Below are 16,006 nucleotides of genomic sequence, written 5' to 3'. Positions count from 1 at the left end.
AGAAAACCCTGGTTATCACAAAAGCCAAGAGACAAAAGAAGGGGAGAGGCTTAGGATATTGCCCAAGGCATGAGGAAGGTCAGAGAAGTAAAATATCATAAAAGTCAGTGAAGGAAGAATCTGGATGATGGAGATGTCAACACCATCAAATACTGGAGAGATCAACATAAACAAAGGGTGAGGCAAGGTCAGTGTTTTTAGCATGAAAAAAATTACAGGTGATCTTCAAGCATACAATTCAGGTAGCACAGAGGCAAGAAATTAAGAAGGAAACAAACAGTAGAAGGCAGGACATGTCTTCAAAAGCTCTCAAATCATATTGAAATACGGAAATAAAATAGAGTAAAAGGGCAGTAGAATCAGGTAAATATTTTTCTTAAGATGGAAGAAGTTCTATACATGTTTAAAAGCCATTGCTAAGTCCCTCAGGAGCTGGTAAGAAATGGGACATTGGCATTTATGACAAAAGATGAGCCTTTTAAAGAGAATAAGTACATTTCTCTTCCACTGGGGATAGAGGGACAAGAGAGACAATATAGTGACAAAGATTCTGAGATGACACATTTTTGAAAGTCCAAGGTTCCTTAAATTCTAGAAGTCACCATAGTCAGTATTTAAATTATATGTAAACAAACATATAATTATTATATTACATATGTAATATACAATTATAATTTATATAATTCATAATTATATAACATCTATATTATAACTATGTAAAACATTTATATGATTTATACAATTATAAATTATTTAATATAAATTATATTTAGATAATACAGATTATATAATATATAAATATTTATTATAATACAGATTATATATGATAGAGTAACTACATATAAATATATATAAAAAATGATTCAGGCACCTATTTTAGTGAGCGTACAAACAATATCAAAATCATCCATTAAATCATTAAGCATAACCAATTACTCCATTTAATTGTTAAGCAATGACTAAATGACAATTGTTAGACCCTAAATAATTTTATTTTTAATTTTCTGAAATGCTCATATAACAAGAACATTCACACCAAAAGAACAACAAATGTTTTGTCCCCCATTTCTCAGATTTTAGTATACGAAATTATTCAAATGCATTGATGCTTACTCAGGATAAAGATAAGAATGCTTTATAAACATATTAAACAATATAAAACTATCGGACATAGAGGTACCAATTAACTGGAAACACTTTACACTGGCCAAACAAAACTTGAAAATTATCCTGAAATAAAAGGTTTTGGGGGGGGAAAAAAGAGGCTTTGGCTATATAAATTCAAGGTAGCAGGAGTAATTCTTTCCTGTTAGGTAAGTTAGAGTTCACAGAAAAGTTCACAGAAAAAGATTTTAAAGAAATCAAAATCTAAATCAGCATTGAGAGAAGTGTCATTATTAAAACAATCCTCAATTTTATGTATACTAGTACACAAATAAGTACGCTTAGCTTCACCCTAAAACTACAGAGCATCTCCTTCACGTTACCTTCTTTAAATTTGTTTATTATCCAGTCTAGCTGATCCAGCACACTGCGGAAAGTACCCATATGATTAAGGACTTCTTCTGTTATAGAATTCAGGATCTATGTCATAAAAGTGCAAGAGGTACATCAGTTATAACTTATTCTGTCATGTAGGATAAATACAACTAGCAAACCAATCCTTTTTTTTTTTTTTTTTTTGGTACGTGGGCCTCTCACTGTTGTGGCCTCTCCTGTTGCGGAGCACAGGCACCGGATGCGCAGGCTCAGCGGCCATGGCTCAAGCCGCTCCACATGTGGGACCTTCGCGGACCGGGGCACGAACCCGTGTCCCCTGCATCGGCAGGCGGACTCCCAACCACTGCGCCACCAGGGAAGCCCCAATCTTTTTAATAAATTAAAAATAAATTTGGATTTCCCACTAAGTCTGAAAAATCACTTCAAAAATTCTACTGGTACTTAAGTACATCTAATTCATTTCTTTGCATAAGTTATCGCTAAAAGGAAACAGGGAAGAATAGCAAAGGTGTAAATATAACATAAGCAGGTAGTAAAAACAAAACAAAACCAAAAACTAACAATATGAAAAATATTAGAAAACTATAGATTTATCAAATGAAAGAGGAGCCAAACATTAAAGACACTTTTAAAAAGGAATATTACATTGGTTAATATCCAGAACTCAAAAGGTTTAAATTAACTTTCAAATGATGAAGAGATATGAGCATCTGGAGTAAAAATGATCAAAGAACTATAAACCATTCTTATATTTTTATTATTTTTAGAGCACTAAAGTGACATAAAAGCATAATAAAATTGAAGTCCCCCATAATCCTATTCTTGAGAGAAGTACTGTTGGTATTCAATGTAGTAAACAAAGCTAACATTTCCCTAAGATTTAATACATTATCAGTTACCAAATAGGAAATTCAAGGATGGGGATTCAAAGCTAGAACCCTCTGAGTCCAAACACATGATCTTAAGCACTGTGCAATCCTACTAGTGTGAAAACTATTGCAATAAAAACAAAAACTGAATGCTCCAGAATATGAAATAGCATCCTCATTAACACGGGGATATGGATTGGCAGGGGATATGATGTTGTTCCTTTTAACATTTTTAAAACTTACTGATTTCACACTGATTCCAGGAAAGAAGCCATTGATGACAACATGAATGCAATCTTGCAGCATGGTGGTTCGAAATCTTTCCAGTAAATCTCTCTTAGAACCCAAACCATAAAGCACAATGTTGAACCCCAGGCTGTAAGAAAAACAGCACTCATGAAATTAAATTTCAGTACTTCTCTTTTTTTTTTTTTTTTTTGTGGTACGCGGGCCTCTCACTGTTGTGGCCTCTCCCGTTGCGAAGCACAGGCTCCGGACGCGCAGACTCATAGGCCATGCGTGGCTCACGGTCCCAGCCGCTCCGCGGCATGTGGGATCCTCCCGGACTGGGGCACGAACCCGCGTCCCCTGCATCGGCAGGCAGACTCTCAACCACTGCACCACCAGGGAAGCCCAAGTTCAGTACGTCTTATTGCCAATTTTATAATCAACCAGTTTCCTTAATTTAAGCTTATAAAGAATACAAGAAGAAATGGCATGGCTAAATAACTATTGACTCCCAACTTATATAAAGCAAAAGCACAATTTTATTATCTGTACACCAAGCTTGCAGTTCCAACTTTCTCTCAAACTCCTACTACCTTTCAAGTAATAAGAGGCAAGGGAGAACATGGCACTAGGTACAAGACACTAAAAAGTCTTATAGGCTGAAGCAGAGTTTTAACTGATAGATTAAACTGGAAAAGTAATCAGGGGCCAGGTCACAAAAGTGTTGTTAAATCAACTAAGACATTAATTGGATTTTATTCCAAGGAACATAAGCATTTAAAAGTAAAGAGTCAGGTGTTAAGTGAAAGGTTTTAATAGGAAAGTAACATGATCTTTTTAGAAGATTACATTGACTGAGTGGGGGAATGGATAGGAAGGAGGGTAAAACCACCAAAGACTATGGACTTCAATTAGGTGTCACGGAGACAAATGTGTCAAGAGCTTTACAGGTCAAATTGGTTGGATTTGGAGAGTGATTAGACATGGAAGGTTACGTGAAAGGGACTATTAAGAATAGCTCAGTTTTTTGGCATAGACTGCATGAATGGGGTGCATCCACTATGCGAGGTAGCTGGGGCAGGTGGGATTGAGGGATTTAAGATAAGTTAAATTTTATGTATATTGAATTATTTACAGGACTTCCACATGGACACTTCCAATATACATTCACATTTGCTGCTGAGGAGTGAGATCTGGCTGGGCTAGAGATATAGTTACGGCAGTTATTCACATACAAAAAGCAACTGAAGCCAAGAGAGTAAATGAGACAACCCAGAACACCAAGCACTAGGGGTCAGGCTAAAGTTCAACTCCATGATATTTTAACGGAGGTCAATCAGAAACAGTATTTACGTGATGCTCTGTAGCAATGCAGGATAGCCTGGAAATAGAAAAGAAAAGAGATAACCCCCAAAGGCAGAGATTAGCAAAATAGAAGCAGCAGAAAAAAGAAGCAAGGGAGTTCAGAGAGCTAGCAATTCTACTAAAGTAGCTGACTATGAGGTCTAGGCTGGGAAGCAAAGCAAATCAAGTTATCAAAGCTGACATATGGGAAGAAAGAAGAATTGGTGGACTGGGGTATGGGATCAGAGTGAAGATCTGCCTTATAAATTCAAAATGAACAGGTCCATAAATAGTTATTGAGAGAAGGTAAGGTCCTAACAGGGAAGATAATCATTTTCTTACTAGCATACTCCTTTGATTTATTATTGGCAAAGAAAACCAGGATCAATTGGGGGAAATTGTGGCAACTTTTATGTTCTTACTGCACCATTCACATTTTAGCATACACTTCAAGCACTTCTTTATATTAAGGTCCTTTTAAATACAAATATAAAAGTAACTATAGAAAAACATTACTACGTTTTAATCTTTATCATTCTTCTAGGTGTTTTAATGGAAATTTAAATTTAACCTGAGGTATTTGAAAAATGATAAAGTTAAAAAAATATTCTAAGAAACAATTTTAAAATGGTAAAATAATGTTTAGAGAACAGATCTCATGAAATTCTGAAGGTCTACAGTACATGTAAACAGAATGAGATTGAAAGAAAAATATATATTCTTTCATTTTAGAAACTCTGAATTAAAATCTAACTGATATATTTATCAATCTTGACAAATTATATTTTCAAATATTTTTATAAGTAATAACTCTAAGAAAGGCTATTTTACACAATAGCTTTCAAGTCTGATTAAACTTAGAAAAGAGGGCTTCCCTGGTGGCGCAGTGGTTGAGAGTCCGCCTGCCGATGCAGGGGACACGGGTTCGTGCCCCGGTCCGCAAAGATCCCACATGCCGCGGAGCGGCTGGGCCCGTGAGCCATGGCCGCTGAGCCTGCGCGTCCGGAGCCTGTGCTCCGCAATGGGAGAGGCCACAACGGTGAGAGGCCCGCGTACTGCAAAAAAAAAAAAAAAAAAACACTTAGAAAAGACAAATTTCTTGAAAATTGGAATTTCTGAGAAGAGTCATATAATAATATGACATTTCTACATTTGGGTCATAAAATTGGGAAAACACCTGTTTTTTCAAATTTTTACATATAAATAAAAATACATATCAAGTTCATTGCAAAAAGAAAATTAAATGTCAAACTGCTTTGATTTTAACATAGACATGTAAATATATATTATTCTTTATTTTACAAAGGTTTACAATGATAATAGTACTTACTGTAACTGCAACATCCATTTATGAAATAACTGTTCATATTGTTGATTTAGTTGTTTAAGTTCAGCAGAAAAGGAAGGAGAAACCTTGCTCAGTAAGTTATGCAAAGTTTGCTTTAAAAAAAAAAAAGGAAGAGGGAGGGAAGAAAATCACTCTCAATCCACATTACATCACATCAATCCATACTAAAAATATTTCCTTAGAGGTAGAGGTTAGAAGAGGCCATCAGTGGAAATATTACTTTAATCAGGTTTGGTAATGAGTGCATCTACTGAGAATACACATAATATTTCAATATTTCTTTCTTAAAATGTTTTATACATTCTTTAAGTACAAATATGTAAAACAGTAAAGAATTTGCTACATTTTCTCTAGAACCATTTACATGACTATAAATTCCAAATATCAATGTAAGTCTTTAATTTCTAAAAATATTGTTACCATAAGGAGACAATTAAACCTGCCTCCCAGCTTTGACAACAAATCCAGACACTCTTTTAAAAACCTATGGATTTGAAAAAATGTAAAAGCTTAAGGTAACAGTTCAATATTAATTCTCAGAAAACAGTCAAGTTTCTTTATAATTTACCATTATCATTAGTAAAATTCACTGCTCCTCTTTAAAAGCTGTTTCTAACAAATCCTTTATCTTTGGTAAGTACGGCAAAGTTCTTAAAACAATAATGTAAAAATAAACTGAGGAAGATACATTGCTCTGTACCCAAAACTTGAAAATTCATGCTAGTGACTCAAACACAGCTCACTTCTTGAAATGAAAACTCTAGTAAAAAGCTGTATATGCATTTCTACCCTGGCACTACTGTGTTTTCATGATTTTAGCCTTTAAGTAAAATATTTTTTAATACTGAAGACTAGAGCAGCAACCAAGATTCCAGGCACTCTAGCCTATACAGTTTTTATTCATCCATATACTTAAAGAGAAATAGGACAAATTCTAAGTAAAACTGTAAAGTAGTAGATTTCAAAAATTTCTCTCTCCATCTGATGTTTTTTTCCCTAACGTCTAGAGCCCTGAAAAGCAGATAAAGCACTAGTGTCATTTTCAGTAGTTGTTTATACTGTATTATCAAAGCATACTCACACTTAGTGTGAACTCTGAAATGTTATGTCACCTATTCACCTTCATTTCAAACTTTAGTATTTGTGCAGAATTACATTACTAGCCCCAATACTTGCCCCTCCTCCTATCTGTACCCTTTGCCATGTGACTTTGCAATCCCTCCCACTAAACGGGTGGAATCTAGTCCCCATCCCCTGTTCTGTGACTTTGTTTTCAGCCACGTGATTTACTGTGGCCACTAGAATGAGGCAGAAGTGACACTGAGACCGTTTGAGCCCAGGCTTTAAGAGGTCTTTTGTTTTTCTACTTCTTCTGTCTCTGACATTTTTATAAGAAGAACATGCCTCTGCTAGCTTTCCAGGGAGGTCCAACAAGGAAGACAGACACGTGGAGCAAATCCTAGATCAGCCAACTCCCAGGTGACCCGCAGACATGAGAAATAAATGCTCACTGACACATGTTACTATGACCATATCTGTCAGCTATGTCCACAATTAATGAAAGACCTTCCTTTCTTCACTATCAGTAACAGGTGTTTCTTTCATCCTCCAACAGGCCTGTCTGTCTCTAGGTCCTATGAAGTCCTACTTTGACCCTAGATCCACTTCTCCTTCCCCCATGTTGCTTATATAAAAATACATGCGGGGCTTCCCTGGTGGCACAGTGGTTGACAGTCTGCCTGCCAATGCAGGGGGCATGGGTTCATGCCCCAGTCCGGGAGGATCCCACATACTGTGGAACGGCTGGGCCCATGAGCCATGGCCACTGAGCCTGCGTGTCTGGAGCCTGTGCTCTGCAACGGGAGAGGCCACAGCAGTGAGAGGCCCGTGTACCGCAAAAGAAAGAAAAAAGAAATACATGCACTAAGGAAGAAGCAAGAGGAACTACAATCCTGCAACCTGTGGAACAAAAACCACATTCACAGAAAGACAGACAAGATAAAAAGGCAGAGGGCTATGCACCAGATGAAGGAACAAGATAAAACCCCAGAAGAACAACTAAATGAAGAGGAGACAGGCAATTGTCCAGAAAAAGAATTCAGAATAATGATAGTGAAGATGATCCAGGACCTCGGAAAAAGAATGGAGTCAAAGATCGAGAAGATGCAAGAAATGTTTAACAAAGATCTAGAAGAATTAAAGAACGAACAAACAGAGATGAACAATACAATAACTGAAATGAAAAATACACTAGAAGGAATCAATAGCAGAATAACTGAGGCAGAAGAATGGATAAGTGACCTGGAAGACAGAATGGTGGAATTCACTGCTGTGGAACAGAATAAAGAAAAAGAATGAAAAGAAATGAAGACAGCCTAAGAGACCTCTGGGACAACATTAAACACAACAACATTCGCATTATAGGGGTCCGAGAAGGAGAAGAGAGAGAAGAGAGAAAGGATCCGAGAAAATATCTGAAGAGATTATACTCGAAAACTTCCCTAACATGGGAAAGGAAAGAGCCACCCAAGTCCAGGAAGCGCAGAGAGTCCCATAGAGGATAAACCCAAGGAGAAACACGCTGAGACACACAGTAATCAAACTGGCAAAAATTAAAGACAAAGAAAAATTATTGAAAGCAGCAAGGGAAAAATGACAAATAATATACAAGGAAAATCCCATAAGGTTAACAGCTGATCTCTCAGCAGAAACTCTACAAGCCAGAAGGGAGTGGCATGATATACTTAATGTGATGAAAGGGAAGAACCTACAACCAACATTACTCTACCCAGCAAAGATCTCATTCAGATTCAACAGAGAAATCAAAAGCTTTACAGACAAGCAAAAGCTAAGAGAATTCAGCACCACCAAACCAGCTCTACAACAAATGCTAAAGGAACTTCTCTAAGTGGGAAACACAAGAGAAGAAAAGGACCTACAAAAACAAACCCAAAATGGTAACAGGAACATACACATCGATAATTATCTTAAACGTGAATGGATTAAATGCTCCAACCAAAAGACACAGGCTTGCTGAATGGATACAAAAACAAGACCCATATATACGCTGTCTACAAGAAACACACTTCAGACCTAGGGACACATACAGACTGAAAGTGAGTGGATGGAAAAAGATATTCCATGCAAATGGAAATCAAAAGAAAGCTGGAGTAGCAATTCTCGTATCAGACAAAATAGACTTTAAAATAAAAACTGTTACAAGAGATAAGGAAGGACACTACCTAATGATCAAAGGATCAATCCAAAAAGAAGATATAACAATTATAAATGTTTATGCACCCAACACAGGAGAACCTCAATACATAAGGCAAATGCTAACAACCATGAAAGGAGAAATTGACAGTAACACAATCATAGTAGGGGACTTTAACACCCCACTTACACCAATGGACAGATCATCCAAACAGAAAATAAATAAGGAAACACAAGCTTTAAATGACACAATAGACCAGGTAAATTTAATTGATATTTATAGAACATTCCACTTAAAAGTAGCAGAATACACTTTCTTCTCAAGTGCACACGGAACATTCTCCAGGACAGATCATATCTTGGGTCACAAATCAAGCCTCAGTAAATTTAAGAAAACTGAAATCATAGCAAGCATCTTTTCTGACAACATTATGAGATTAGAAATCAATTACGGGGAAAAAAACATAAAAAACACAAATACATGGAGGCTAAACAATACATTACTAAATAACCAAGAGATCACTGAAGAAATCAAAGAGGAAATCAAAAAGTACCTAGAGACAGGGCTTCCCTGGTGGCACAGTGGTTAAGAATCTGCCTGCCTACGCAGGGGACATGGGTTCGAGCCCTGGTTGGGGAAGATCCCCACATGCCGCGGAGCAACTAAGCCAGTGAGCCACAACTACTGAAGCCTGCATGCCTGGAGTCCGTACTCTGCAACAAGAGAAGCCACCACAATCAGAAGCTCACACACCACAACAAAGAGTAGTCCCCACTTGCCACAACTAGAGAAAGCCCACGCACAGCAACGAAGATCCTATGCAGCCAAAAATAAATAAATAAAATAAGTAAATTTATTTAAAAAAAAAAAAGAAGTACCTAGAGACAAATGACAATGAAAACACGAAGATCCAAAACCTATGGGATGCAGCAAGAGCAGTTCTAAGAGGGAAGTTTATAGCTATACAAGCCTACCTCAAGAAACAAGAAAAATCTCAAATAAACAATCTAACCTTACACCTTAAGGAACTAGAGAAAGAAGAACAAACAAAACCCAAAGTTAGCAGAAGGAAGAAATTATAAAGATCAGAGCAGAAATAAATGAAACAGAAACAAAGAAAGCAATAGCAAAGATCAATAAAACTAAAAGCTGGTTCTTTGAGAAGATAAACAAAATTGATAAACCATTAGCCAGACTTATCAAGAAAAAGAGGGAGAGGACTCAGATCAGTAAAATTAGAAATGAAAAAGGAAAGTTACAACAGACACCGCAGAAATACAAAGCATCCTAAGAGACTACTACAAGCAACTCTATGCCAATAAAATGGACAATCTGGAAGAAATGGACAAATTCTTAGAAAGGTATAATCTTCCAAGACTGAACCAGGAAGAAATAGAAAATATGAACAGACCAATCACAAGTAATGAAATTAAAACTGTGATTAAAAATCTTCCAACAAACAAAAGTCCAGGACCAGATGGCTTCACAGGTGAATTCTATCAAACATTTAGAGAAGAGCTAACACCCATCCTTCTCAAACTCCTCCAAAAAATTGCAGAGGAAGGAACACTCCCAAACTCATTCTACCAGGCCACCATCACCCTGATACCAAAACCAGACAAAGATACTACAAAAAAAGAAAATTATAGACCAATATCACTGATGAATATAGATGCAAAAATCCTGAACAAAATACTAGCAAACAGAATCCAACAGCACATTAAAAGGATCATACACCATGATCAAGTGGGATTTATCCCAGGGATGCAAGGATTCTTCAGTATACGCAAATCAATCAATGTGACACACCATATTAACAAAGTGAAGAACAAAAACCATATGATCATCTCAATAGATGGGCATTTAGGTTGATGCAGCAAAAGCTTTTGACAAAATGTGACAAAATTCAACACCCATTTATGATAAAAACTCTCCAGAAAGTGGGCAGACAGGGAACCTACCTCAACATAATAAATGCCATATATGACAAACCCACAGCAAACATCATTCTCAATGGTGGAAAACTTAAAGCATTTCCTCTAAGATCAGGAACAAGACAAGGATGTCCACTCTCGCCACTATTATTCAACAGAGTTTTGGAAGTCTGAGCCATGGCAATCAGAGAAGAAAAAAGAAAAGGAATACAAATTGGAAAAGAAGAAGTAAAACTGTCACTGTTTGCAGATGACATGATACTATACACAGAGAATCCTAAAGATGCCACCAGAAAACTACTAGAGCTGATCAATGAATTTGGTAAAGCTGCAGGAAACTAAATTAATGCACAGAAATCTCTTGCACTCCTATACACTAATGATGAAAAATCTGAAAGAGAAAATAAGGAAACACTCCCATTTACCATTGCAACAAAAAGAATAAATACCTAGGAATAAACCTACCTAGGGAGACAAGAGACCTGTATGCAGAAAACTATAAGACACTGTTGGAAGAAATTAAAGATGATACCAACAGATGGAGAGATATACCATGTTCTTGGATTGGAAGAATCAATACTGTGAAAATGACTATACTACCCAAAGCAATCTACAGATTCAATGCAATCCCTATCAAATTACCAATGGCATTTTTCACAGAACTAGAGCAAAAAATCTTAAAATTTGTATGGAGACACAAAAGACCCTGAATAGCCAAAGCAGTCTTGAGGGAATAAAACGGAGCTGGAGGAATCAGACTCCCTCACTTCAGACTATACTACAAAGCTACAGTAGTCAAGACAATATGGTACTGGCACAAAAACAGAAATATAGATCAATGGAACAGGACAGAGAGCCCAGAGTTAAACCCACGCACCTATGGTTAACTCATCTATGACAAAGGAGGCAAGGATATACAGTGGAGAAAAGACAGTCTCTTCAATAAGTGGTGCTGGGAAAACTGGACAGCTATGTGTAAAAGAATGAAATTAGAACACTCCCTAACACCATACACAAAAGTAAACTCAAAATGGATTAAAGACCTAAATATAAGACCGGACACTCTAAAACTCTTAGAGGAGGGCTTCCCTGATGGTGCAGTGGTTGAGAGTCTGCCTGCCGATGCAGGGGACACAGGTTTGTGCCCCAATCGGGAAGATTCCACATGCTGCGGAGCGGCTAGGCCCGTGAGCCATGGTTGCTGAGCCTGCGCATCCGGAGCCTGTGCTCCGCAACAGGAGAGGCCACAACAGTGAGAGGCCTGCGTACTGCAAAAAAAAAAAAAAAACTCTTAGAGGAAAACATAGGAAGAACACTCTTTGACATAAATCACAGCAAGATCTTTTTTGATCCAACTCCTAGAATAATGGAAATAAAAACAAAAATAAACAAATGGGACCTAATGAAACTTAAAAGTTTTTTCAAAGCAAAGGAAAGTACAAACAAGATGAAAAGACAACCCTCAGAATGGGAGAAAATATTTGCAATCGAATCAACAGACGAAGGATTAATCTCCAAAATATATAAACAGCTCATGCAGCTCAATATTAAAAAAACAAACAACCCAATCCAAAAATGGGCAGAAGACCTAAACAGACATTTCTCCAAAGAGAACATACAGATGGCCAAGAAGCACTTGAAAAGATGCTCAACATCACTAATTATAAGAGAAACGTAAATCAAAACTACAATGAGGTATCACCTCATACCAGTTAGAATGGTCATCATCAGAATATCTACACACAACAAATGCTGGAGAGGGTGTGGAGAAAAGGGAACCCTCTTGCACTGTTGGTGGGAATGTAAATTGATACAGCCACTATGGAGAACAGTATTCAGGTTCCTTAAAAAACTAAAAGTAGAATTACCATATGACCCAGCAATCTTGACTAATGGGCATATACCCAGAGAAAACCATAATTCAAAAAGACACATGCACCCCAATATTCACTGAAGCACTATTTACAATAGCCAGGTCATGGAAGCAACCTAAATGCCCATCAACAGACAAATGGATAAAGAAGATGTGGTACATATATACAATGGAATATTACTCAGCCATAAAAAGGAACCAAATTGGGTCATTTGTAGAGATGTGGATGAATCTACAGACTGTCATACAAATGAAGTAAGTCAGAAAGAGAAAAGTAAATATCATATATTAACACATATATGTGGAACCTAGAAAAATGGTGCAGATGAATTGGTTTGCAGTGCAGAAAGAGACACAGATGTAGAGAACAAACATATGGACACCAAGGGGCGAAAGTGGTGGGATGAACTGGGAGACTGGGATTGACATGTATACACTGATGTGTATAAAACTCATGACTAAAAAGAACCTGCTGTATAGAAAAAAAAAATACATGCACTAAGCAGACGTTAGTGCCATCTCTTCCTTGAACAGCTTGGTTTCTTGACACATGTTTTCAGCTAGTCTCTGATCTGAGTTGCAATACCTATGAGACAGGTGGAAAGAAACAAACAAAACAGAAAAAACCAAAAACCCCCAACCACACAGCACCACGTCATCCAAGCCATAGAGGTTTACCCTATGGTAAACCTCTCTTCTCTCTTTTCTATAGCTTGAAAACTCTGTCAAAAGCCCTGTATACCTTAGGAAATTGCACTGAATTCCTATTTCAGAAAATAATAAAATCTTGATTCTCTCTGAGTCAATAACAATCTCTTCTTGACTTAAATTATCAAGCCCACTTTCTTTTTTTTTTTTGGCTGCATGGCTTGTGGGATCTTAGTTCCCTGACCAGGGACTGAACCCATGCCCCTGCAGTGGAAGTGCAGAGTCCTAACCAAGGATCGCCAGGGAAGTTCCTCAAGCCCACTTGCTAATGAAACATTTTCTTATTCAGATGGTTCTTTGTCCTCTGTTAGTGAGGTATCTGTCAAAGCCCTGAGTCTAACTGTATGCTATTTTTTTATAAAACGAGACACTGGAACCAGAGTATACAGCAACCTTGTTACCTTACTGCAATGGGCAGGCTTTCCATAATAGCAAGAAGCAGAATATCCTCTGCTTTTTGCAAGGTTTTCAACTGAGAGTCAGGTCAGTCTTTGTTTTATGACCAGTGTGAGGTTCAATGAATATGTGGGTTAAATTGGTAACAGAAATTAATGGTACATGCATATCAAAGAAACTAAGACCCTGCACAGGGAACTATATTCAAAATCCTGTGATACATATATACAATGGAATATTATTAAGCCATAAAAAGGAACGAAACTGAGTTATTTGTCGTGAGGTGGATGGACCTAGAGACTGTCATACAGAGTGAAGTAAGTCAGAAAGAGAAAAACAAATACCGTATGCTAACACATATATATGGAATCTAAAAAAAAAAGAAAAGAAAAAAACAAGAAAATGGTCAGAAGAACCTAGGGGCAAGACGGCAATAAAGATGCAGACCTACTAGAGAATGGACTTGAGGATACGGGGAGGGGAAGGGTAAGCTGGGACAAAATGAGAGTGGCATGGACATATATACACTACCAAACATAAAATAGGTAGCTAGTGGGAAGCAGCCGCATAGCACAGGGAGATCAGCTCACTGCTTTGTGACCGCCTGGAGGGGTGGGATAGGGAGGGTGGGAGGGAGGGAGATGCAAGAGGGAAGAGATATGGGAACATATGTATATGTATAACTGATTCACTTTGTTATAAAGCAGAACTGACACACCATTGTAAAGCAATTATACTCTAATAAAGATGTTAAAAAAAGAAAATCCTGTGATAAACCATAATGGAAAAGAATATGAAAAAAATATATATACAGGTATAACTGAATCACTTTGCTGTACAGTAGAAATTAATACAACATTGTAAATCAACTATACTTCAATAAATTAAAAAAAGAAACTATGACCCTGATGATTATTATAGATCCTGAAGAAACAATAAATAAGAGAAAAATACGTAATTATACATGTATAATTAGAGTACGTCAAACAATTCTAATCCAGTGAACCAGTTACCATTTACAAAATAAAATATGCAATAGTGATGTCACACTAATTTGTGTTTCATTTGATCAGGACAGTATTCTGCTGTATGCACTTATTCTTCAGATTTGCTGCTTATGGACTATGTTTTTCAGCTCACAATAAGAACAATTTACAAGTAACACTCCTTGCAACATACCTGATCCAGTTTAGCCCTCTTTAGTTTCTGCAGTGTTCTATCAGAGGTTAAAACTTTTGAACTGCTGTGGGCTTCAAAATATTCTTCTACTAAGTCACTCTGAAAGTGGACAAAGCAAAGTGAGTTCTTAGTTTCAGATATTTGTTTTATATGAGGACTAGACAGTAATATTAGCATAAACAGGATATGTGAAATTCTTTACTTGGCAGTCAGTATTTTCTTTTTGAAGCAACAACACAGACTAAGGACCAAGCAAATTTAATTCCAGTAATAAAACTGAGTAACTCTTAGGGTCATAAAAGTTGAAGAAAATGACTAGATTGAAGTAGTCGGCCCAAAAACGATTCCTAAATTCCAACATATAATTCCCGTTTAGACTGGAAAAAAAAAAGGGTCTTTACAATCAGGACCTTTGTTTTGTCTCACACACTCCTAGCAAATCCTTTAATTAGTACAGTTGAAGGACTGTGGAAATCAGAAAGACATCAACAGCAAGGTAAAAAAAGACTTGCCTACTATTCCAGTAAAATGACTCACCACGTGTTCTACTGATTTGGGGCAGAACTGAGCTCCGTGGTGGTAAGGAAGGAATGGAAAGTCATTCAAGCAGGAGGCTTCCTAGACTGCTCTGAGTCTTTACAGAGCACGCTGGGATAATTAGCCTTTTCTCAGACCATAATATGTGCAGTGTTCTCCAAACGACCCAACATGGGTCCACAGTCACATCATTTAATACTTACGCTGTTACATCAGCAACGTTACAAAAATGAAACTATATAAAAAGGTATATACTGAGAAGTCTTGCCTCCAATTATCCAATTAAAATTTATTTAAAAGCTCTTTTATTCAACTGAATTGTCACCTTTAGCATATACTATGGTACTGATACATGAATATGGATACAGAGAGGCCAGGATACGAAGTCCAGAAATAGACACAAATATATGCGGGAATTTATGTGAAAGGCTGAGAAAATGTAGAAAAGTGAAGAAAAAAAATTATGTTCATCCTCCCATTTGGATCTCTTAGGTAGCTTATCTTTGAGATATTACTGATTTTTCTTTAAAGTCTCTCTTCACTTACTGTTTTATCTCTTCTCATTTTCTTAGAAGGCGTTTCTTTGCAAACAGGAGCCGAAACTACTCTATTCTGAGCTTGAATCTGTTCACTCAATATGACTTCATTAGTGTTCTCTTCACATTCCTGTGCAACCCCTTCATCGTCCTCCGAGTTGGAAGCAGAATATTCACTTTCACTGTCAGAATGAAACCTTGGAACTGTGTGGGGAGGAAGCAATTGGGAAAATTGGACAGTTTGACAAAAGAGGCATTCTGGGGTATTAGGAAGAGTGTGGGCTTTGAAGTAAGAGATTGTGCCTTCTGGTTTTGTCATTACTTGCTGATGATTTCACCA

The 16,006-nt window shown here is 37.1% G+C and overlaps 1 protein-coding gene across 5 annotated transcripts in view; it reads right to left on the bottom strand.

The window, feature by feature from the left end:
- The window catches only part of ORC2 (origin recognition complex subunit 2), a 55,364-nt gene that overhangs the window by 13,794 nt on the left and 25,564 nt on the right, over nucleotides 1-16,006 (bottom strand). For all 5 annotated transcript variants that reach the window (XM_033859907.2, XM_019939167.3, XM_019939166.3 and 2 more), the window contains 5 exons: nucleotides 15,677-15,870; nucleotides 14,594-14,692; nucleotides 5,272-5,381; nucleotides 2,613-2,745; nucleotides 1,488-1,584 (listed from right to left, as the gene is read on the bottom strand). In XM_033859907.2, coding sequence (XP_033715798.1) covers nucleotides 1,488-1,584; nucleotides 2,613-2,745; nucleotides 5,272-5,381; nucleotides 14,594-14,692; nucleotides 15,677-15,870 — 633 coding nt within the window. The remainder of the gene's footprint in view (nucleotides 1-1,487; nucleotides 1,585-2,612; nucleotides 2,746-5,271; nucleotides 5,382-14,593; nucleotides 14,693-15,676; nucleotides 15,871-16,006) is intronic.

The sequence above is a fragment of the Tursiops truncatus genome, chromosome 7, assembly GCF_011762595.2.
Source record: "Tursiops truncatus isolate mTurTru1 chromosome 7, mTurTru1.mat.Y, whole genome shotgun sequence".
In the NCBI taxonomy this organism is placed as follows: Eukaryota; Metazoa; Chordata; class Mammalia; order Artiodactyla; family Delphinidae; genus Tursiops; species Tursiops truncatus.
This window is presented reverse-complemented; position numbering and strand designations above follow the sequence as displayed.